At 37.5% G+C, this 24,936-nt stretch overlaps 1 protein-coding gene across 8 annotated transcripts in view; it reads left to right on the top strand.

Moving 5' to 3' along the window:
• The window catches only part of Senp7 (SUMO specific peptidase 7), a 119,919-nt gene that overhangs the window by 80,429 nt on the left and 14,554 nt on the right, over positions 1-24,936 (top strand). For 7 of the 8 annotated variants that reach the window (XM_052157851.1, XM_052157855.1, XM_052157854.1 and 4 more), the window contains 9 exons: positions 539-869; positions 2,128-2,285; positions 8,625-8,771; positions 12,086-12,119; positions 14,730-14,909; positions 17,907-18,166; positions 19,838-19,971; positions 21,271-21,387; positions 23,824-23,946. In XM_052157851.1, coding sequence (XP_052013811.1) covers positions 539-869; positions 2,128-2,285; positions 8,625-8,771; positions 12,086-12,119; positions 14,730-14,909; positions 17,907-18,166; positions 19,838-19,971; positions 21,271-21,387; positions 23,824-23,946 — 1,484 coding nt within the window. The remainder of the gene's footprint in view (positions 1-538; positions 870-2,127; positions 2,286-8,624; positions 8,772-12,085; positions 12,120-14,729; positions 14,910-17,906; positions 18,167-19,837; positions 19,972-21,270; positions 21,388-23,823; positions 23,947-24,936) is intronic. The other variant, XM_052157853.1, reaches the window with a different exon arrangement.

Below are 24,936 nucleotides of genomic sequence, written 5' to 3'. Positions count from 1 at the left end.
TTTTATGTTCATTCTTAGTTTTTTTCCTTTTTACCAAAAGCAATTTTTTTGTTATTTTTGGAAATAAAAATATTAAAAAAACCTCATTCTAAGTTTACTTAACTGTAGTATATGGTTTCTTTCTTTCTTCTTTTCTCCCTCCCTCCCTCCCTCCCTCCCTCCCTCCCTCCCTCCCTCCCTCCCTCCCTCCCTCCCTCTTTCCCTCCCTTCCTTCCTTTCTTTCTTTCTTTTCTTTTTCTTTCCTGTGTAGTCCTGGCTGGCCTTCAACTCCAGAGATACTTTTGCCTCTCCCTCCTAAGTGTTGTGATAAAGGCATGCACCACCATTCCCTGTGGAATTTTTTTTACTTGACCTTTAAAAGTTATTTAGATTTAATAGGTCAAATTCGGTATCATACTTGGGTGGCACTGCCAAGTATGTAGCTTCCATCTATGTACTTATAAAAACAATACGTTTTTGTGTTATTTCTTATGAGTTTAAGCCATAGGAAAACCTATTGGAAAAATGTAATTTCTTTACTTTAAAAAAAATTGTTCAGAAAGAAGAGGAAAATGACCCTTCAGTCTCCAGTAAGCTTGAAGAGTCGAGTGAAGACTCTCACCAGGACCCAGCACCACCCGAAGAACTCACACCCGACTCTTTAGAGAGCGAGGCCACCAGCCCGTGCTCATTCACAGTTCAGGAGCCAGATCTTAGTACTGCCTCTGGAAGGGCCTCTTCACCCAATAGAAACCTGGAGAGCTGTGTTTCTAGTGAAGCGGCGGGGAAGTCTTCCGTGTCTGCGAAGGATGAGGGGTTGACTATAAGAGAAGCATGTCCTCCAGGTGGAAACAGTGAAGAGAACCAGTTGTTGCTCTCTGCCGAGCCAAGTAAGGAAAAGCAACTGCCCAGACTCTTGTTGTCAAGGCTCTACTCAGAGCTCCTGTTCCTCTCAGATCTTGCTAAGGGTGTGTGCTGCTTGGGCCTCTGGTAAATGTAATATTAACTTTAGGGCAAACATCCTCAATAGTTTACTTTAAACCTCATAATACTGATTTGGGCAGACAGATGGAATCTGGAAACTGTAAGGTCTTTTATGTATATGGGTGTTTTGCTTGCCTGCATGTATGTTTACCACATGTATGCCCTCAGACACCAGATGAAGTCATCAGATTTCCTGGAACTGGAGTTCCTGGTTCTCAGTCATTGCTGGGAACTGAACTCAGGTCCTTTGTAAGAATAATAGCAAATGGTTCTAATCAATGAACTCTCACTCTAGTACTAAGAGTAAGATTTAGAAAGTATTTATCATGAAGTAACACAGTAATTACAAAAATGTGTCTCAGAAGACAGTTACTATTGTGATGTTGAAGTGGAATTTTAATGCAGTTTGATTATTGTCATTAATTTTGATTTAGTTAATTCTAATCATAGTCATGTGCTGCAAAAATCCAGAAGTCTACAGGGTACACTATGATTGTATCTTTATCTTCTAGCCATTTATTCCCTTTCCTCAAGGAACTCATGTGGCTTGGGGTACAATTCAGAGTGATGTCACAGTACTTAGTTAGAACTAGAATTTGTAAACCCCTCTGTTAGTTCTAACACTTTATCAAGGACTTAAACTGCTATAATTACTTTTTAAAAAAGACTGGGCTGGAATATGGCTCAGTGGCATAGTGCTTGGTTGGCATTTTTAAGATCCCGGATTCAATCTCCTGCACAAAAGAAAGAAAAAGGAAAAGGAGAAAGAATACTAGATTGATTTCAGTTCATAGCTGAACCGGTGACCTCAGGATGTTTAGCTCCACTCCCTCTCAGCAGTCACACCTGCAGGCCCAGACACGCCTCTGAGGACACTCCATATCCCGGGTGTACTGCTTCCTCACAGCCTTCATCCTCGTGACATACCTTTATTCTTTAGAAGGTAAGACGTAGGAAGCTAGTCTATAATAACAGCATCTGTCTGTAATTGCTACTAAATAGGTCACGAAAAATAGGCTAGATTTAAGTTGAATATGTGTGTGTGTGTGTGTGTGTGTGTACACATATGTAAATTTAATGCGATTATTAAAGATAATTAGTTAGAAAGTTGTTTTATTTTTAAGTCATTATTGTGACACATTTAAAATACATATTCCTCTTTAGTTGTAGTTTCCAGTGATGAAGAAGGACCGGTTGAACACAAGAATTCAGTAATTCTAAAATTACAGCATCATCAAGATTATGAGATTATGAGTGAAAACCAGAGTACTTGTGATCCACAGTTGTCAGAACTCACACTAGGTGCATGTGAATCTGTACAGGTAATTATCTCTGCCTTTTCATAGGGAACGGGGAAATATTTTAAAAACGTTTGTTTTGTCTCATTATCAAAGCGTAAAGCAATTATTATCACATTTATTTACATATCTGTGTGTATTGCATTGGGATGTGAAGGCCGTGGCACTGTCGCAGAGGCAGAGGACAAGCCACCTGTTCCAGAGATTGAGCTCTCTTGTTAGTCTTGGTGGAAGGTACCCTTACCTGCTGAGCCATGTTTCCAGTCCCCAGGAAAATGTTCTTATTGGTTAATAGATTTAATTGATTTAGTAAACAGAATATTATCATAAAAGATTATGTAGTTCCTGGGTATGAGTTTCACAACAACTTTGCTATTTGTTTTAGTGACATCTTTTTTTAGTTTAGATATTCTGTGACTTGAAGATTTTCTTTTCTATTGCTCTCATTGAACTATAACTTTGCTCTTTGTCTATTCTTGGAGTAATATGTCTACTTTGGATTATGTCTTGTCCTCACATAATGATCTGTTTTCAAATATACAATTTATAATAAAGTATATAGATTTGATGTAACAGAGTTTTTAAGCACTTACAACTCTCTCTAAAAAATTATTTATTTTGTGTGTGTATGGCACTTACGTGGAGATCTGAAAACAACTTTTGGGAATTGACCTTTCCTTCCACAATGTAGATTCCAGGGACCAAATGTAACTTAGGTCATCAGGTTTGAAGGCAAGCATTTGCTGAGTCATCTTGCCTGGCTGTCCACTTACAGCTCTTAATTGCTAATTAAAAACTCAGTAGCGCATTTGCACCTGGGAGCAGGGAGACTCCACAGCCTTCTGTGATCAGTGGAACAGCTGGGATGGAAATCTTCCTGCCGCCATTTGCACCAGGGAGCCAGGAGATTCCACAACCTCCTGTGCATAGCCTGCCAGGAGAGAGTGATCTCCCAGCAGCACTTTCACTTCTGAGCACAGAGGTGAGATCTCCACTTTTTCTCTGGAGGGGACCAGCTAGGAGCACACAGGGACTAAGATCAGTGGAACAGCTGGGACGGAAGTCTTCCTGCTGCCATTTGCACCAGGGAGCTGGGAAACTCCACAGTCTTCTGTGCATAGCCTGCCAGGAGAGAGAGAGAGAGAGAGATCTCCCAGCAGTGCTTTCAATTTTGAGCTCAGAGGACTAAGGACACAGGCTTACAGGCCCACAGGAAAAACAAACTCCAGCCAGAGACAACAATACCAACTAACACCAAAGATAACTAGATGGTGAAAGGCAAGCACAAGAACCCTACCAACAGAAACCAAGGCCACATGGGAACATCAGAACCCAGTTCTCCCACCACAGCAAGTCCCAGATACTCCAACACACTGGGAAAGCAAGAGTTGGATTTAAAATCGTATCTCATGATGCTGATAGAGAGCTTCAAGACTTAAATAACTCCCTTAAAGAAATACAGGAGAACATTGGTCAACAAGTAAAAGCCCTTAAAGAGGAAACACAAAAATCCATTAAAGAAATAAAGGAGATCATGGGTCAATAGGCAGAAGCTCTTAAAGAAGAAACACAAAAATCCCTTAAAGAACTATAGGAAAACGCAAATAATCAAGTGAAGGAACTGAACAAAACCATCCAGGATCTAAAAGTCGAAATAGAAATAATAAAGAAATCACAAAGTGAGACATCTCTGGACGTAGAAAACCTTGGTAAGAATTTAGGAGTCATAGATGCAAGCATCAACAACAGAATACAAGAGATAGAAGAAAGAACCTCAGGTGCTGAAGATACCATAGAAAATATTGACTCAACAGTCAAAGAAAATGCAAAATGCATAAAGCTGGTAACCCAAAATATCCAGGAACTCCAGGACACAATAAAAAGACCAAACCTAAGGATTTACATCTTAAAGGCCCAGAAAATATCTTCAACAAAATTGTAGAAGAAAACTTCCTTAACCTAGAGAAAGAGATGCCCATGAACATATAAGAAGCCTTCAGAACTCCAAACAGACTGGACCAGAACAGAAAATCCTCCCGGCACATAATCAAAACACCAAATTCGCTAAACAAAGAAAGAATATTAAAAGCAGTAAGGGAAAAAGGGCAAGTAACTTATAAAGGCAGACCTATCAGAATCATAGCAGACTTCTCACCAGAGACGATGAAAGCTAGAAAATCCTGGGCAGACCTCATATAGACCCTAAGAGAACACAAATGCCAGCCCAGGCTACTATACCCAGCAAGACTCTCAATCATCATAGATGGAGAAACCAAGATAGTCCATGATAAAACCAAATTTACATAATATCTGTCCACAAATCCAGCCCTACAAAGGATAATAGATGGAAAATTCCAATACAAGGAGGGAAACTACACCCTAGATAAAGCAAGAAAGTAATCTTCCAACAAACCCAAAAGAAGATACCCACACAAACATAAAAATAACATCAAAAATAACCAGAAGCAATAATCACTATTCCCCAATATCTCTTTAACAACAATGGACTCATCTTCCCAATAAAAAGACATAGACTAATGAAATATTCCTCATGTAAATCTTCAATTTTATCAGAAAATGTTTATAATTCCCCTTTTAGTTAATTTAGTAATGTTTTTTATGTCTACCATTTTTTTAAAAAGATTTATTTATTGTTATATGTAAGTACACTGTAGTTGTCATCAGATACACCAGAAGAGGGCGTCAGATCTCATAACAGATGGCTGTGAGCCACCATGTGATTGCTGGGATTTGAACTCAGAATCTCTGGAAGAGCAGTCAGTGCTCTTAACCGCTGAGCCATCTCTCCAGCCCTATGTCTACTATTTTATCTTCATTATTTTTCGTGATAATCTTCAATTTTAATGTCTTTCTATATACTTCCTCTATTTTATCAGAAATGTTTTCAATGTAAATCTTTGATTTTATCACAAATGTTTCTAATTCCACCTTCAATTAATTTAGAAAGAGTTTTATATTTACCATTTTTTATGTAAAATTTTCCATGAAATAGTCAATTTTAATGTGTTTGTCTATTTCTAGAATTTTACCAGAAATATTTTCCATGTAAATCTTCAAGTTTATCAGAAAATGCTCATAATTCTACTTTCAATCAACTTAGGAATACTTTGATACCTACCATTATTATATCTATATAAAATTTTCCATGATAATCTTCAATTCTAACATGTTTTTCTACATTTTTCTACAATTTTATCAAAAATATTTTCCATGTAAATATTCAATTCTATTATAAAATGTTTTAATCCCATATTTCAATTAATTTAGCAATGTTTAACATGTCTACCACTTTCCTCTTTAATTTTCCATGAAAATTGTCAATTCTAACATGTTTATATTATATGTCTTTCTATATGCATGGAAATATTTTCCATGAAGATCTTTAATTTTATCATAAAGTGTTTTTATTTCCCTTAAAAAAAAAAGAATCAAAAAAAAAAAAAAACTACAGTACCAAGGAGTTTGGAGTTAGATCTGGGAGGAATTAGGGATAGAAGTTTGGGTAGTTATGGTCAAAATATATTGTGTGTATTTATGAAATTTTCAAACAGTGTGTAGTATTATAATATATAATTCTATCTAATGCCTGTTAATATGTCATACATGCATCTGGTAGCAGTCTTCTTTGGTTTTCTTTACCCAAAGTCACTGGCTCTTCTCTTCCCCACTCCCTGAACCCAATAGTCGGGTATGAGAGTGGTCTTAAAGTAAGAAATTAAGGATACCATTCAAAATAGGTACCATGTCTTTTTTTTTTTATAAATGTGATACTAAGTTTTTATTAGTAAAACAAATCTACAAAAACCATAAAGAAAGCAGAATATCGTAGATGAGCAACTTGAAAGAGTTATTTGTTGTGAGGCAAATGGTGTTTTTTAAAAAAAAACAACAGCATAAAAAATGTACATAGAAAATAAGTAGAAATGTTAGATAATAATGTTCAATATTACAGATGGGATCATAGAAATAATAGAGGTAAATGACAGAAAATGGAACCAGAGATCTTTAGTAAAGGAACTAGGATGTCATATTAAGAAGTTTGAAGTATAGAATATAGAGGGTGTCAGTAATGTGTTTGCTGTTTCACCACGAGGATCAACACCCTTTTCTGGTCTACACACACCACACACACACACACACACATACACACACACAGATTCATAAGCAAAAGAAAAATAAACCTTAAGATTAAAATAAATGAAACTATGGAGGGTAAATCACAGAGATGTTCATCTGGAAAAGGCATCTTGGCAAGAATTCCCATGTACAATGTGGAATACTTGTGGAATTATTGTTATGACACTTTCTAAAAATTTAGCCTTGACATTTCTTTTTTTTTTTTAATATTTTTATTTTCTATATTCTTTGTTTACATTCCAAATGATTTCCCCTTTCCCAGATCCCCCCTCCCCATATGTCCCATAAACCTTCTCTCCATCCATTCTCCAATCACCTCCCTCCTTTTTCTCTGACCTTATATTCCCCTCCAATGCTAGATCAATCCTTTCCAGGATCAGGACCCTCTCCATACTTCTTCATGGGAGTCATTTGTTATGCGATTTGTACCTTGGGTATTCAGGGCTTCTGGGCTAATTAATATCCACTTATCAGAGATTGCACTCCATGTGTATTCTTTTGTGACTGGGTTACCTCACTTAGGATGATATTTTCCAGATCAAACCATTTGCCTAAAAATTTTGTGAATTCATTGTTTCTAATTGCTGAGTAGTATTCCATTGTATAAATATACCACATTTTCTGTATCCATTCCTCCATTGAGGGACATCTGGGTTCTTTCCAGCTTCTGGCTATTATAAATAAGGCTGCTATGAACATAATGGAGCATGTGTCTTTATTGCATGCCAGGGAATCCTTTGGGTATATGCCCAGGAGAGGTATAGCAGGGTCCTCCGGAAGTGTCATGTCCAGTTTTCTGAGGAACCACCAGACTGATTTCCAAAGTGGTTGTACCATCTTACAGCCCCACCAACACTGGAGGAGTGTTCCTCTTTCTCCACATCCTTGCCAACACCTGCTGTCTCCTGAGTTTTTGACCGTAGCCATTCTGACTGGTGTAAGGTGAAATCTCAGGGTTGTTTTGATTTGCATTTCCCTAAGGTATCATGTCTTTAAACACACCCAAATATCCCATAAAAATTTATCTCAGTTTTGGTTTTATTTGTACATATGCATGAACAAAAATCTAGAAATGTCTAAGATTCAAAATTGAATATTATATAAAGAACTCAAGAAGTTAGACTCCAGAAAAACGAACAACCCTATTAAAAAATGGGGTACAGAGTTAAACAAAGAATTCTCACCTGAAGAACTTCGGATGGCAGAGAAGCATCTTAAAAAATGCTCAACTTCATTAGTCATTAGGGAAATGCAAATCAAAACAACCCTAAGATTTCATCTTACACCAGTCAGAATGGCTAAGATTAAAAATTCAGGAGACAGCAGGTGTTGGAGAGGGTGCGGAGAAAGAGGAACACTCCTCCACTGCTGGTGGGGTTGCAAATTGGTACAACCACTCTGGAAAGCAGTCTGGCGGTTCCTCCGAAAACTGGGCACCTCACTTCCAGAAGATCCTGCTATACCACTCCTGGGCATATACCCAGAGGATTCCCCACCATGTAATAAGGATACATGCTCTACTATGTTCATAGCAGCCCTATTTATAATTGCCAGATGCTGGAAAGAACCCAGGTATCCCTCAACAGAAGAGTGGATACAAAAAATGTGGTATATCTACACAATGGAGTACTATTCAGCCATTAGAAACAATGAATTCATGAAATTCTTAGGCAAATGGATGGAGCTAGAGAACATCATACTAAGTGAGGTAACCCAGACTCAAAAGGTGAATCATGGTATGCACTCACTAATAAGTGGTTATTAACCTAGAAAACTGGAATACCCAAAACATAATCCACACATCAAATGAGATACAAGAAGAAAGCAGGAGTGGTCCCTGGTTCTGGAAAGACTCAGTGAAACAGTATTTGGCAAAACCAGAACGGGGAACTGGGAAGGGGTGGGAGGGAGGACAGGGGAAGAGAAGGGGGCTTACGGGACTTTCGGGGAGTGGGGGGGGCTAGAAAAGGGGAAATCATTTGAAATGTAAATAAATTATATCGAATAAAAAAAAGAATGAAAAAAAATTGAATATTAAATTTAAAATCTGCATTTTATAAAAAAATTTTATTGACTATTTTTCTTCTTATTAAGAATAGTATAAAATTCTTTAGCCATCATTTAAGGAAGAATTTTATCTTTGAACATAATTTTCAGCTTTTCTATAATTCTTAAAAATGTTGCATTTATAATTTATATTTTTAGGTATCATCTGAATTATCTCCATACAATTCTGACATAGAAAACATTTCCTGTATTAAACCTAATAGTGAAATGGATCTAAAATTGGATTTCATATTTACTTGTGTGTATATTGGTAAAATAAAAGGAACTTCAAAAGGTTGTGTCACGGTAAGTAAATCCTATAACATTTTATATAAAAATCTCAGTAATATTTCACCACATGGTTGCCAGAGATGAGCTGAAAAGGGACAACATAGACATGGCACAGTGGGCAGGGAAGGCCCCCAGCGCTCAGCCCTCACAGAGAACCACAGGCAGCCAGAGCTGAGAGTGGAAGAAAAAGTCCTTCCGGGGAGGAGCCCACCATTTAGTTACCTAATACCAAACGGTGAGCCCAGAAAATATACATACAAGTAACCTATACAGACTGAGCGGGCTATATCTAGAGGTATGTGTGTGTCCATGTATACAGATACTCATGTAAAGAGCAGTGAACAAAGAGGCTATGAATTTGAAAGAGCGCAGGGATCGATATGTCAGAGGCCTTGGAGGGAGGAAAGAAAGGAGGGAAATGATGCAATTATATTTTGCTTTTAATATAAAAGAAAAAACTTTAAAAAATATTAGTTACTATTTTTCACCTTAAGAACCATGTATAGTTTTAGTTAAAAACTAGAACCAACCAAACCAAAACAAATCTACAAACAAGTTAAAGGAAGAATGTAAAGATCACAAACAATTTTGCATGCCAACACAGCTGCTGCTAATTTGGAATATATCCAGTTACATAATCCTCATGCATATATCCTTACACACACACACACACACACACAGAGAGAGAGAGGGTGTACATATGTACATAAATAGTATTATGCACTATTTTGCAATTGGCTATGCTAATTTACTTCCCTCTCCATTTCGAGGTGGGTATCTTTTATGATTTCCATTTGGTCTTCACTTCAGTTGTCCTCCTGTTTTGCTGTAAATATCACCGAGTTTAAGTTGTCTGCAGTAGTGTCCACTGTGGTATCCCCTGGGAGCTGAGGAGAGAGCATCCTTGAGTCCAAGAGCTTGAAACCATCTCAAAACAGACAAATTTATCCCTGATTTCAGGGAAGCAGTTTAATAAATCAAAGTTTAATAAATCATTTATGTACATGAAGAATGGCTGAGAGAAACTCTATAATATTTAGAATTATGATGGAAGAACATGTAAGTAGTTTTGAAAATTATGATTATATAAGAAGGGAAAAGGGTAAAAGTCCTAAGTTTCTGAGTCTTCAAAAGATGTTTTGTATGTATTCTTTTTCAGTGTTCATGATTCTTTGTAATGAATAAAAGAGCTGTTTTTTGGGGTGGGTAAATATATTAGATAATTAAACTTAGTCCTTCGAACATCAGAGTTCCTATTATATTAGATATTATTGTGATTAAGGTAAATTTCTCACTATTATGATAGTTAAACAGTTCAACTGGATTAGGAAACTAATGATAGGAAGTTATGTAAATTAAAGCAGCTTTCTCCAGTTGGTCATTTGTTTTGTTACTGAGTGCAGCAGTAAATACAGTTCCTTTTTGAAAATTACGTTAACACTTGTGGCAGTAAGAAAAGACTTCTAAGGCACAAACAATGTTCAGAGAGCTGTCCTGACAGCTGAAGGATATGGTATATCAGAGAGCTGGGTTTCCTTCAGTATCGCTTTCTTATCCCGGCTTAGCTGCAAGTAGATCGTAGGCTGTAATCATTCGGAGATGTAGGTCAGCATCAGATTCTTGCCAAGAAGAAGGAAGGCTTTAGTAGAACTAGAATATTTGATGGTGTGTAAAGGAAGAGAAAATGCAAAAGTGTAAGCAGGCTGACACTAGAGACATCATTGCACATATTACTCTGTAATTTTGAAGTAATGTCTGTATAAATTCTGAAAAAGAAACTAACTTTATATTCATTTTCTAGAAGTAGTACTTCATATTTCTGAGATGCACTTTTTGAGATTAAGTACTCAGTAAAACATGTCAGAATTTGGGAAGGGGAGATGCATACCATAATATGTATATATGTTAAATAGTTATATAAAACCAACAAGGTATATTTGATCACATTAAATGAGATTAGATTAATTAGATACAGACTTTTGTGATAACAGCCTTCGATTGGGGCCTTCTTCAGTGCCTCTGTGAAAGGCTTGGTGACTGACAGTCACCTCCGCCACTGCAGTGGCACAGACAGCAGAAGCAGCATTTGAATAGTAAGTGCAGCACCTGCCTGATTTACCTCATTGCCTCGCATTAGGCTTCACTGACTGGCTTACCCTGTGGGACATAGGTTTTGTATTTTCAAAATTATGGTATGAAGTCATTTTTAAATTAAGAAAACCACTGAATTACAGTTAAACCTGTGTTGACATTGGACACTGTTACTTGCCTAGAACTCATTTGCTGTCTATTTCAATTTTATCTTGTGTATGCAAGTTCTGTCTCTGATGTAGTCAACAGCTTCATAAATGTCCTGGTCAGAGACCCAATCAACTGTAGGCAGATTTGTTTGTTACTAAAGGAAAAGCAATTGTCAAAAAACATGTGAGATTTTATCTTGAGAGTTGTAGGTGTAACACTTAGTCTGGTCAGACACACAGAAGATAAGCAGAGGAAATAGATTAATGATGTAGAGGGATCAGAAAGAGCAAGGACCTCAGTCAGAATGGAGTTTCTGAGAAGTGACTGACCAAGACAAAAGAGGCTGGGCTGCTGCTTGAGTCCTTTGGCAGGTGCAAAGGACTGATTGATGAGACGTTTGTAGCCATTCTTGATTAAGCAGCTGAGTTTTGTTGTTTTTATTTTGTTTGTGTGTAGTAAAAACAATCTTCAGAGTTCAGTTCTGGCTAGTCTCCAAAGGCAGAAGGTTCGCAGTGGGTGATGACAATGTTAATGTTTTATTATAAAGTACTAGTTAATTAGTGCTTTTGTTTGATCAGTAGTCACTTATGAGTTTTGGTAATCCTTAAGAGAATAATCATCTGTTTTTGGAGGCAGTTGCCTTGTGTGTTGTCTTTTGCCTTAAAATTTCAGAACATACTTGCAAGAAGTAAGGTTTTACCCTTTGTTGTTGTTTTGTCTTTGCTTTTCAAGATAGGGTTTCTCTGTAGTTTTGGCTGTCCTGGAACTCAAATATGTAGACCAAGCTGGCCTCAAACTTACAGAGTTCTGCCTGCCTCTGCCTCCTCTGAGTACTGTGATTAAAGATGTGTGTTACCACCAGCCAGAAGTTTTAATAACTTTTATAAATAAGTATTTTGATAAATTTACTTGCACTGTTAAGGACTCTTAACCATAAAAATAAGTCTTTGCATTGATATAGGTCTTTGCTTTTTTTATTTTTATTTTTTAGTACTTTTACTCTGTACTTGAATACTAAGAAAATTGAATAGAAATATAGAAATGCATTTGGAGTAGTAACTCATATTTTGTTTCATATTTTTCTTTAGTTCACAAAGAAGTATATTAAAATCCCATTTCAAGGTAAGCCATCTTCTATTAATACTGTTTCTTCACTGTAATTTTGAGGATAAAGTAATTGATTAGAAAAGTTCTGAAATTATGTCACAAATTTTCCATCAGTCTTTAGTATAGAAAATAAATAAAGTGAAGACCATTTAATGTAGAGGGATGAGAAAGAGCAAGGGCCTCAGTCAGAATGGAGACGTTTCATGTTAACATTTTTAGCAGTTCCAAAAAAATCTTAAAATGTTTTATAGTACCAAAAGAATATATTATTGTTTTAATGATTATAAATCAAATATAAAGTACTCTTAATGATTTTTAGGGTTAGCAAAAATAAAAGTTTGACAGACAAATATTTTGCTATACATGAATATGATTAGGATAAGAACTAAAGAGAAAAGCACATAAGAATATAGTATATATCTGCAAAGACAGAGTTTTTATTCTCTGCAGTATAGTAGAATGGAAATGTACCCCCTCGCTTAAAGAGATGCAGACTGTTTCTCATTCTTTTCAAACAAAACATTTCACAATAATTAGTGATGAAAAATTTAGAGAGTGAATTATAAAAAGAATAAGGAAGAAAAATGTGTGTGCATGACATCAGATATTCCTTTCCTTCAGGTAAAGGAAGCATCATTACAGCAATGAAATATGCAATCGAAGCAGCTTCAGTTCCTCAGCTACTGCATGTGCAGAATTGATAACCCTGATATGGCAGTAAATGGAACAGTTGGGTTACCGTTTAAGTACTGAGACCATCTAGACACAATAATTTAGTAGACCTTGTCACTAATGTGTTTATGAACTAATCCTTAATGTAGTATTGTCTTTGAACAGCTTATGTCCTTGATCAGCTATCAGGTAGACATATTGGTGAGACTTCTGCATGTGGCTTCTGACATCCTTAGGAGACACAATGTCACAGCAAACCCCCTGATCTCTGGCTCTTTCAATTTTTCTGTTCCCTCTTTCAATAGTCCCTGAGCCTCAGGGGCAGGTTTTGTGTTGTAGATATATCTGTTGGGACTTGGATCCACATGTCTGTGTTTTGATCAGTTGTGGGTTTTCTGTAATGGCTTTTGTCTGTTGCAAAGAGAAGTTTCCTTGATGAGGAGTAGGAGATATACTTATCTGTGAGTATAAAGACAAGTATTTAAAATGTAGTTAGGGATTATGCTGGTTTAGTAATGTGGTGGTTGTAGATTCTCCTCCCAAGATCCATGACTTTCCTGGCTCTGGGTAGTTGGCTAGGTTTCTAGAACCAAGCATGATTTACCTCTTGGTGGCAGGTCTTAAGTCCCATGAGAGCTGTTGGTTATCCCCAAGGATACTGCCACTGCTTCACCCTTCAGACTGTTGTGCCATGCTGCTAGTTCCTGCAGGTCACATGCACCATAGCTGGGTTGGACTGCTGGTGCTTCCCTCCACTGGAAGCCTGCATGGTGCCTTTTGGTACCATGAAAGCTAGTCCTCAGGGTAGAGGCCTTCAGGGCAGTTCAGCTCAGGGGCCTTTGGGTGCAGTGTGTGAAACACATGCTGTCTTCAGCAGTATAGACTTAACCGTCCACCTCTTGGGCAGCCACGGGCAATAGTCTGCAGTGCTTAAGGAGTCCCTTGGATGACTCTGACCAGCGGCTCTGAAGAGGGTTTCTCATCTCTAGTGTTGGAGTTTTTGCTAGATGGTCTTTGGTTCTTTGAAGGGAATCTCAGAATAGAAATTTTCATTAAAATATACATGTATATTTATATATAGACTTACTATGTATTATAGATATTTTTAAGTTGGTAGTTAATAATATGACTTTTTCAGGTGTCCTCTTATTTTATCCTTTCCGTCCTGTATTTATCTCCCTCTCCTTCCCTCATTAGAGACCCCAGTTTCTCTTCTACTCATCCTCCTCCCGATTGCTCCTCTACAGTGGTCCCTTTTTTACTTTCCTGCTTCTACAGTTACTCAGGGCTAATCTACTCACATCTAAAGGTTTGAGGCTTGGAGCCGCCAGTAAGAGACAATGTGCAACCTTTGCCTCTCTGACAGTCTGAGTCTGGGTTATTTCACTCAATAACGATCTTTTTTAATTCTATCCATTTACCTGCAAAGTTTATAATTTTATTTATTTTTAACAGCTAAATACTATTCTGTAGTGTATATGTACCACATTTTCATTATTCATTTTTTGGTTGTTTTTATTTCCTAGCAGTTCTGAATAAAGCAGCAGTGAACCTGGCCGGGCAGGTGTCTGGAGGAGGATGTCAAGTCCTTTCACCATGGGAAATTTCTCCTTCCCTGCCTTCCTTCAGCCCCTCTCATGTACCCCGCTTGCTCCTGTTTAAATTCATTGTCTCTTTTTCTTTTATATGTATCAGTACAACTTATTTAGTCCCTGCAGTGTTACTTGTATGTGAGCCTTTGGTATTGGATAGCCAGTTGGTGTGCTCTTCCCTGGGGAAGACTGTTTCTCCCACTCTCATCATTCCTTAGATGACATTGTAATTACATTTGTTCTTTGACAATTTCACACATGTTCCTCCCCACACTGCTTTGGACATGGTCATCACAGCAACAGAAATCCTTACTAAGACATACAGTGTATCAAGAAAGTATCTTTGCTTTATTTATTTCAGTGTCTGCGAATGAGATTTCACTGACAGTGGACACCGCCCGTTTAAAGAGGTTCGGGCTGTGGGAAAGCAAGGATGACAACTGCAGTGAGAGGAGCCACGCTATCCTTTTCCTCTGGGTTTCCTCAAGCTACCTTCACGACATTCAGACCCAGTTAGAAAACCCTTTGCTAAGCCAGCAGTGTGAGTATAAAGATCCTTCCTAAATTTCAGGAGAATCCCCAAAGCTAGATGTGAAGTAATTTTTTTCAAAAATAGTTTAATAGGCTATCTTTATTTCATTGGATTGAAATTAATTGTATTACATTAAAATAATGTTTTCCAGTAATATTAGATAAATCATTTTGAATATTCATGTGATTTTGCCTGGTAATTTATTCAGTTATGGAAAATTATCTCCTAAAATGAAAAAAATGCCCTAAAAGTCTTAAATATTTATGTACCCTTAAAAACTATATCTTAGTCCGTTATGTCTGGTAATACTCCTTTTCTTGATCAATTTTTTTTTAACTTAGAATGTGGAAAGTATTTTTTATTCTCCTGTGTTAATTATCATCTCCAGGACTTACTGTCTCTGTCAGCTAACCTAGGCCTAGTCCTGGAAGCTTCCAGTCTCTATACAATCTAATCGAGGCCTAGAATGTTTCAGCCTGTGAGACTTACTACTGGATAAGCACATCCCTTTCTAGTTCTTTCTGAGCTCTGGCTGGCTGGTTCAACTCAGCTGTTCTGGCTCAAACTCCTCTCCAGGCTGATTTATTCAATCTGGCTTTTTCTCTCAGCCTCTGAATTGCTCTGCGTGGCCTCAAACTAACCCCTGCAATGTTTTCTAATCTGACTCCTTTTCATTCTCTGCCTTGTTCAGTCTTTACCTGTGTCTAGCTTGTTCTTTTCAATCTGCTTCTATAAAACTCTCCCGGTAAAGCTGCCTCCTCCCCTCTCTCTGTGCTGATTTACTCTCCCTCTCAACTCTACTGTCCGGCTCTCCATGAACTCTACTGTATTCCTGTACTCCACTCTCTTCCTCCTGAACTGCCTGTCTCTTCCTTAAGTAGCTTCCCTTTCCTCCTCCTTTTCTGAGAGTTGGGCACATCCTGTTCTGTCAAATCTTTCTCTGCTACACCACTTTTTGTGTCACTCAATTAGACATCTCTTTCAAACATGGGTGCTTCCTTCTACAAACTAACTTTACATTTATTGTTTGGGATTAAAGGTGTGTACTAAGGGTGTGTCTGAATTCTAGCTAGAGGGATTAAAGGTGTGTTGTGTGCTAAGGGCTGACACCCTAACCAGAAACAGGTTCAAATATCCCTAAGAAGTGTGTGAAACAATTGTTTTGTTATGGCACTTTCAGTTTTAATACAGTGTCTTCATTTGCACCTCATTTCCCATTCTTCCTTTCCTCTCCTTCTGGGCCCTGCCCCACCAGATTCTGCTTTTATGTCATGTCTACATGGCAAGTACAGAGTTGATGTAGGAAAGTTACTGATTTTCACATCTTGGTGTTTTTATGCTGCTCGTTTGATGAGAGTGCCGTGTGTGCAAGCATGCATGCCAGCACCTGTGTGTCTATATGCCTTGTTTGTGCAGAAGTGCAAGGAAGCCAGCAGAGTGTGTCAGATCCCCTGGACTTAAGTTCCAGGTGGTTGTCAGCTACTGAATTTGGTATTGGGAATCAATTTCAAGTTCTTTACAAGGACAGAAAGTGCTTTTAACTGATGAGCAATGTCTCTAACATCCCACCAGTACCAGTCTTTATTCTGTCTAAGCACCAAGCCTTCCTTGATTTTTTTTTTTTTTGTATTGTACATTTTCTGTGTGTTTAATCGAGGCTGTCCTGATCTTCCTTCTTTTCATCTACTCTCTTTTGGTTTGGCTTATTCTTGTTTCCCAAGGCTTTGAAGTGCACCATTATCTTACTTGAGAGTTCTCTGATTTTTTTTGCTTTGATGTAAGAACTCATCGCTATAAACTCTCCTCTTGAGCAGCCTTTGCTCTGTCCCAATGGTTCTGATGAGTTGTGCTTTCATTTCATTGGATTCTAGCAATTTTAGATTTTCATTTCTGCCTGATTTTTTCAATGACCCAATGGTTGTCCTCCAAAGAGTGTTTAGTCTTCAAGTATTTTAGTTTCTCTCTTGTTCCAGATTATATTCATTTTATAATCTGAACTGATGTAAAAATTGTTTTGTTTCTTTTGTATTTATTACATCTTATTTTATGGGCTAGTGTGTGATTTTGGAGAAAGTTATGTTATCCTGGGTTACTTTTTTAAAGAGTTTTTTTCTGCCTGTTATTTCATTATAAACTGTGACACAATAGTCAGGTTAAGTAAAATATAGATATCTTTATGTTCTATGTTTTCTTAGTTTCTGATAAATAAATTCAGCTTATGTACAAATCAGACTTGAGTTCAGTGCTTTTCTGTGTGGTCCAATAACACACACATGGCTACATATATGTATCTTGAAAATCCAACTTTGTTTATTTTTCAACTCTCACTGGTATCTTGTTTAGGATTAGGTAAATATAATTAGTACTATCCTTATAAAATTAGTACTAACCTCTCTGATCTCATCATACCATCTACTTTTTAAATTTATGCTAGATGTTGTAGTGAGTTATATTTTATACCCCTAAAATTAATAATTTCCTGTTCTAATTATATACAATAGGACCATTCATAATTAGAGAACAAGAAATTAGGGAATTATAAAGAGCCATTTGCAATCTCATGGGTTGGTTGATAGTTTTTTGTTTGTTTGTTTGTTTGTTTTGTGACCATTATTGAAATGGTTGGTTAAAAAGGCAGGGGGTGGTTAATCAATGCTTTTTTAATTGGTAGGTGGATCCATCATGGAGGCTAGAGTAGAGTTAGATAATGAATGGCATAAGTATCAATCATTCGTTTATACACTCTTTAGCACTTTGTCAGGCACAGCAGACAGACATAGGTACTGTTTAAAAATTTTATTCCGGTGACGTAGAATAGGAGACTAGAAATTGTGATTTGGGGTTTTGATTACTAGCTGTCTGTTTTGGAGTTTAAACTTGTCTATTACTACCTCACAGAGAAAATACTTGGTTGGGTTTTACATAAAACCCTTACTGCTATTATTCACTGTTAGAATAGTTATAATTGCCTTTAAAATAAAAATTGGTTTCTTCTTTCTTTTATAGCAAAAGCCAATGAATTTATTTTCCTTGAGTTAACCAGTTCCATTTCACAAAGAGAAGAATTGAAATTGAAAGATATTATGATGGAAATCAGTACGACCAATGGAGAATTATACCTGTCTTGTCCATTGCCGTGGGTTCAGGCGATTCCTTTGTTTCAGGATCTCTCTCCACAGGAAATCTCCTTTCTTCACTATTACTCTGCTTCAGCCTCCTCTTCCCCTGCTGCTACTGGTGCAGACTTGAAGAAGCCAGTGTCTCAGGTTAGCATATGGTTAACATAACTGATGGTAGAGAGGGGAAAGTTGCTTTGCTGTTTAAACTGCTGTTTGGTAAAAACAAACATACAGGAACCAACATAAAGCAGTTGGAAAGTTGCTTCAACAAAATCAGTAGTGGGGATGAGATTATAACCAAAGGACATCATAACACGTCTCGGGTCTGTACTGATGCAGATGGGGCTGAAGGCTTGAATGAAGTAACAAGTGGGGGACAGTTCTTAGAGTAGAATTCAGTAACTGTAAAAAATAAAATACAAAGTCATAACTAAAACTCTGTCCACTCATCATAACATTGTACTTACGGTTGTTGCTGGCCAGTCTTGAATGCATTCTGGATTTGATGGTTGAAAACTCTGGAGAACTAGCATATGTGTACAACCTCAAGTCCCTTACCCCAAACATTCATTAAAGTGGAAGATGACAGTAGTGCTCTGTAGTGGAGAGACCTGGCAGATGGCCCCATAAACAGGTGAGCACAGGTAGCACCATCTGCAGTAAGGCACACCCCGCCACACGGAGTCTTATAATGTGTACTCAATAATGTGCAGTACAGCTCTGATGTCAGTGAAGGAGGAGGCAGACCCACTGGGGACTAGTGGCTAAAAGAAGTGGCCATTATTATCTTACTCCTAAGGTTCTGAAGGACAAGAAAAGGTTAGCCAAAGGGTGTTGTGGGAAAGGTAGTGTGAGCAGGCTGCAGGCCTCAGCTAATATTCTAATAGTCAGAGTTTACTGCCTTACGCTGTGACGACGAAGAGAATATAGACAGGATCTTCTTTATTTCAACATTCTGTAAGTCTAACATTATGTCAAGGAATAGTCATTAGAGATGTTATATCTAGGGAACTTTTAGAGGGATTTTTGGGTAAAGTGCTTGTTGTGCAAGTTTCTGGGGCCTACAGAAAGCTGGAAGGAGAGAACTGACTTCCATGCACAGGTTGTGGCACATGCATATCCATACATGTGGACCGTAAACACCCATCCATGGACAATGTTAATGGTAGATCAAAAAAAAAAACTTTGCCTTTTTATAGATTGATAATATAGCTTCTGTAATTGCCATTTACGTCCAGGAGGATGTGCTTCCTAAGTAGCTGTGGTGCACACGCATGTATGTATATATGTATGTACAGATGTGGCGCACACGTACATATGTATGTACAAAAGTGTGCCCGTAGGCTCCTTTACTCTGAAGCCTATTCACAGTGCTAGATAAATCGGAAGATATTACTATATTGCATATCAACTTTATATGTTACCATTTAATAATGGAATGTCAATTTATGATATGAGCTCAGTCTCTTAATTTAAAATTTAGTTTGTCACAGCATTACCTAACTGTTTTGATTGTTTTGAGACACAAAGTGGATTTTTCTTTAATTGTGGAACTCATGCCTGGAAGTAGGACTTTAGGTTAAACTTCAGCCATTCTATTATATATGAAATCTTTTGATCAAAAGTATTTTTCATTTGCTTATATATGCATAGGAATTTTAAAAGTGTAGTTGTTACTTTTTGATTTGTTGTTAAAAGTGTAGTTGTTACATTTATTTTAGTTTTTTTTTTTTTTTGTTACAAATCTAGATTTTACCTCATGTGTTTTTCTGAATTGATATTTGTTTTCATGGACTTACAAGAATCTTTGTTCTCCAGCCCTCGGATTCAGACACCATTAGGCCTACTTACACCTTCCTCCATAAACAGAGCAGTGGCTGCTACTCGCTCTCTATCACTTCAAATCCAGACGAAGAGTGGCGGGAAGTCAGGAACACGGGACCCGTTCAGAAGTATGAACTGTGTCATGTCTTGTAGGTTGTAGTGTTCGTGTTAGTAGCTTTCATTAATGCTGCTGCTGCTTTTAAGTAGTTTCCCCGTTGGAATGTTTGAGCTTCACTATTATGCTCCTGGCTAGTGATGGAAATAGTATTGTTGATGAAGGACATGCAAATTATCATGAAAATAATAGGTGTCATTTCATTTAATTTTGTGTCTGTATGAAAAAATGACTCAGCACAATTTGGAAACATTCAAGAGCTTATTGAAAATCTGGAGTAGCAATGTATGCTTTTAGAAATTATACATCTTATATGTGAATATATAATAAGGAAGTAAATTTGCTTATTAAAGTATTTCTCAGTTTAGGTATTTGGTGTTTATTTAAGTTCTCTTTTTAAAGGTGCTTCTTGATAGATTATCTTTCATATGTTTTCTGTTGGTGGTAAGGCAGAATATTCTGTACATTGAGATTTACTTTTAAACCTTTGGGTAACTTTTTTCTCCCTATTTAAAGCAGTTGAAAGCATAGGAAAAGGCAGTAACTAGTTACATAGAAACGATCAAATAACATTTAAATGTTCAGTTTTCTCATTTAAGTGCTTTGGTACCAAGATGAAATCAATTGTGGATGATACTGGGTTTCATGACATTTTTCTGGTACAGTTATAGCTTTATTTAATTACTGTATCTGCCTCTCAAACGATGCCCTGATGATTCTGAGATTATAGCCTGGACTCCACCCATGGTCATGTCTCTAACTTTTAAGAGGATGTGCCAGGAGAATGCCTCTGAGCTGTCATTTGTCATCCGCCACTCTTTGGTTGTGGGTCTGATGGTTTTCTCTACCTTCTGTCACATATACATTGAAAGCACGTTCTTAGGGGAAAGCTGCCTCGTTACTTTTTTATTGTCTATCTCCTGGCCTCCAGTAAGACTGAACGTTTCTGAATGCAAAAGAATTAACTTTAGATTTAAATATAGAACTGCATATTGGAGCATTGGGAAATTTCTGCTTTATTATAGCACTTGTTGAAAGTTAAAAATTACACAAAAGATTTGTATAATATAGGAAATTTTGAATTGTAGAGATTTATGAAAACGTAGGAAACTATAGTCAGTTACATCTTAGCAGATACTCTACTGTATAGAGTTTAGCTATAGAATATTATCACCTTCTAGCTGTTTCAAATGAGAAATCTAATTAATAATATATTATTATAAGTTATATAAAACTTTGCATATTCTATATAAGTAAATGTTTATATATAACACAATAATTTATATTTTAACTTTACTTTTATTTTTTAAAGGTTGATCGTTTACCCTCCCCCACCTACTAAGGGTGGCCTGGGAGTAACCAGTGAAGATCTGGAGTGTTTGGAAGAAGGAGAGTTTCTTAACGATGTGATCATCGACTTCTACCTTAAGTATGTGTAATGATTATCTCTCTGATTTCTTTATAAGCTTTACTGTGAAACTGATTAAGTATCTTTTTTCAATTGTGCTTGGGATTGAACCTAGAGCCTTGTGCATATTAGGAAACCACTCTGCCATTTAGCTGTAGCCCCTCTTGAAAATAAGTGTCTTTATCTGAATTATTTTCAATTTTAGTCAGAAGTAACCTGGCAAAAGTTCAGATTCAGAGAGACTTTGCGGAAGCTGACTAATTCAGTTGTATCCTCTCACCGTCTACAGACACTACATACTGCAGAAGAGTTAGCACTTGCTGTTTTGACTTAGATTTTATGTGCTGGATTTTTGCTCTACTTCTTGAACATTGTGTACTATGGTGAAGGAGATATTTAAAAAATTCAGTACACTTTGGGAATGGAAAAGAAACAGCTACTTAGTCACTGTCTGTCAGTGCTCAAGAGCCTGGAGACCTGAGACCATGGGGCTGGTAGAAGAGGCAGGCCGCAGTCTCCTGCAGCTTCAGCTTCATTCAGACCCATGGACAGTCTGTACTCTGAGGGGTAAGGTAGGGTTAGAGTAAAGGAACTCTCATGGGTTTCAGCTTACACAACAACCAACCAGCCAACCAAACAATAGCCAGCCAGCCAGCCAGCCAAGCAACCAAGCAACCAACCAGCCAGCCAGCCAGCCAAGCAACCAACCAACTAACCAACCAACCAGCCAGCCAGCCAGCCAGTCAGTCAGCCAGCCAGCCAGCCAGCCAAGCAACCAAGCAACCAAGCAACCAGCCAGCCAGCCAACCAAGCAACCAAGCAACCAAGCAACCAGCCAGCCAGCCAAGCAACCAAGCAAGCAACCAGCCAGCCAGCCAGCCAGTCAGCCAACCAACCAACCAGCCAGCCAGCCAGCCAGCCAGCCAGCCAGCCAGCCAGCCAACCAACCAGCCAGCCATCTAGCCAGCCAGCCAGCTAACCAACCAGCCAAAACAAAAAACAAAAAACCAAGAGCAATAATAATTCCTAAAGCCTTTTCATGCAAAGGAAATTTGTTTTTATTTTTTATTTTATACTGTATCTCTAGACTAAAAAAATTCTAGCTCCTGATTGAAAGATCTATGTCTTAAAGATTCTTCTCAAATAAAATTTACTATCATTTAGACTACCATTTTTATTCACTATTTTATTTTATTCTGGTCCCAAAGGCTCAGGATCTCACATTATCACAAATTTATAGACGTAGACATTAAAGTCTCTGGAAATTCAGTTTAGTCTTTTTTATCTTCCACATGGGAATACAATTCTAATCTCTCTCTCTCTCTCTCTCTCTCTCTCTCTCTCTCTCTCTCTCTCTCTCTCTCTCTCTTTCTCTGTCTGTCTGTCTCTCTCTCTCTCACACACACACACACACACACACACTGGTCTGTGTAAATTATGGGTTGGCATTAGGTGCTGTTTTTTCTTCTTTATGAGTCAGTCATGTTTTGTGCTTTGCATGTTTGATATTTTTTAAGGAACATTGAGTATTGTTTAGTTTCTTTAAGTGTTTCAGTTTTCTGAGACATAATTACATTATCTGGAAGTTGTATGGTAGTTTCAAGAGTTTTGTTTTAAAGATACAGTTATGTTTGCCTTTTGCTAAAATGAGAGTAACAAGTTGATTCCTATTACCAAGGAAGGACTCTGTCAAGTACCGTCTCTGTTGTCTCAGATCTGGGTGAATTCTGTCTGCCATTCCCTGTTATCATAATGGATGATTTTTCTCTAACTTGATACTTCCCTCCCCTCCCCCACATGCAGACACACAGCTTGAGGAGCTGCAAGCTGTGCTGGGCTCTCTGTCTCTGTGCTTTTTCCTTCCCAGTACTCTGATCCGAATACTAAAGCTACTTAGCTGTCTAAAATTATTAAGCTATTAAAGCTGAGTAGACTATCAATAATAGCAATTTTTTGATTATGAAACCTATAATCACTAAGCGAGTAATAAAGTGGCTCTGAAGAGTTACTTTAATATGGAAGTAGATTAAGAATTTAAGCTGGAAATACTCCACTTACTACGTGATTTCTAGATTTATGCACACCACAGTCTTACAGTTATCATGTGATTATTTGGTCAACATTCCCTTGAATTTTGACTTCTGTAGATTGTGAGTTGTTTTAGATACTGCCTTCCTAGCCCAGGGTTTTAGTCTTCAGTGTAAATGTAGTACTTAATAACATGTTAGCAACTTGATAAATATTTATTAAATAAGTGGGCAATTTCTACTTTAAGCGATTATTTTGAAAGGCAAAAGATAACTAAAGAAGAAGGTAAAAGCCCAAATTGTAGGAAAATGCTAAATTTCTTTGAATTTAACTGGATGTAACAGTAATTTACAGTTAATAAAAGGTAATTGAAGAAAACCATGTGAATTCTAAACACAATTTCCTTGTGGGCTTGTTATGTTTTTACAGGTATCTTCTATTGGAGAAGGCATCAGATGAACTTGTTGAGCGAAGTCACATTTTTAGTAGCTTTTTCTATAAATGCTTGACAAGAAAGGAAAATAATTTAACAGAAGATAATCCAGATCTTTCGTAAGTCAGTCTAACTTGAGGTTTTAAAAGACTCGTGTGTGTATGGGCACAGCTTGCACGTGAGGGTTATGGGACAGTTGAGGGAGTCCACTCTCCCACCGTGTGGGTGCAGGGGATTGAACTAGCTCACCAGGCTCGGCAGCAGATGCCCTAACCAGCTGAGCCTGCTCTCTGACTCTTAGGCTTTACGATAACGAGGCTGCTATTTTCATGCTCCTAGTGAAATAACATCATTGTTAAAATACCCAGAGGAAGCATTTTGCCAGTCACAGGTTTGCCTGCTGTGAGAACCAGTTCTTACCTTTTGCTGTTCGCTCAGTAAGAGGGAGGTTGGTTTTTGTAGGCCACATATCTAGTCACGTGACCAGTGTGGGTCCTAGAACAAGGTGTGAACAAATCAGGCAACCTTCCCTCCCCTTCTTGCTTTGGACTGATTTTATCAGAGGTCCTCTTTCCCATGTGGATCTGTCTTACTGGACGTGCTACTGGACCTTTACCTTCCACTTGGGGGCGCTGCTGCTCTCCTCTCTCCTCCCCAGGGCTGGAGCAGCTCCGCAGTGCTCCTCCCCATGGCCTCACTGGCCTGTTTAAAATGCCTACTTCTGCTAGACAAATGTAGAGCTGTTTTTCCCCTGGTTAGTATGTCTTGCTGACATACTATTTCATTAATTTGTGTAACTTTTGAAATAGCATTCTTATTTGCACAGTTTTGCTAAATTTCTCTAGTTTTTTACATTATTAAGTATTAATGCTATTGAGCAGTAGGTAGGACTACAAAAATGAAGAATGAAGTAATGGTTATTATTTATTATGATAATAGAAACTCAGGTAGTTATTATAGCATAGACTTGTTTACAAACCCTTGCTCCTTGGGCAACAATTTGTATTAGAACTCAATCCTGGGGCCTTTTATTTTTTAAAGTCACTAGACATCTGTCTTCAGCTTTATAAGTTTTATGGGTGATTTTTATATTTATTTCTTTTTCTCCT

Source organism: Apodemus sylvaticus, chromosome 15 (genome assembly GCF_947179515.1).
Source record: "Apodemus sylvaticus chromosome 15, mApoSyl1.1, whole genome shotgun sequence".
Classification (NCBI taxonomy): Eukaryota; Metazoa; Chordata; class Mammalia; order Rodentia; family Muridae; genus Apodemus; species Apodemus sylvaticus.
Note: the sequence above shows the minus strand (reverse complement) of the source record. Positions and strands in the feature narration are given on the sequence as shown.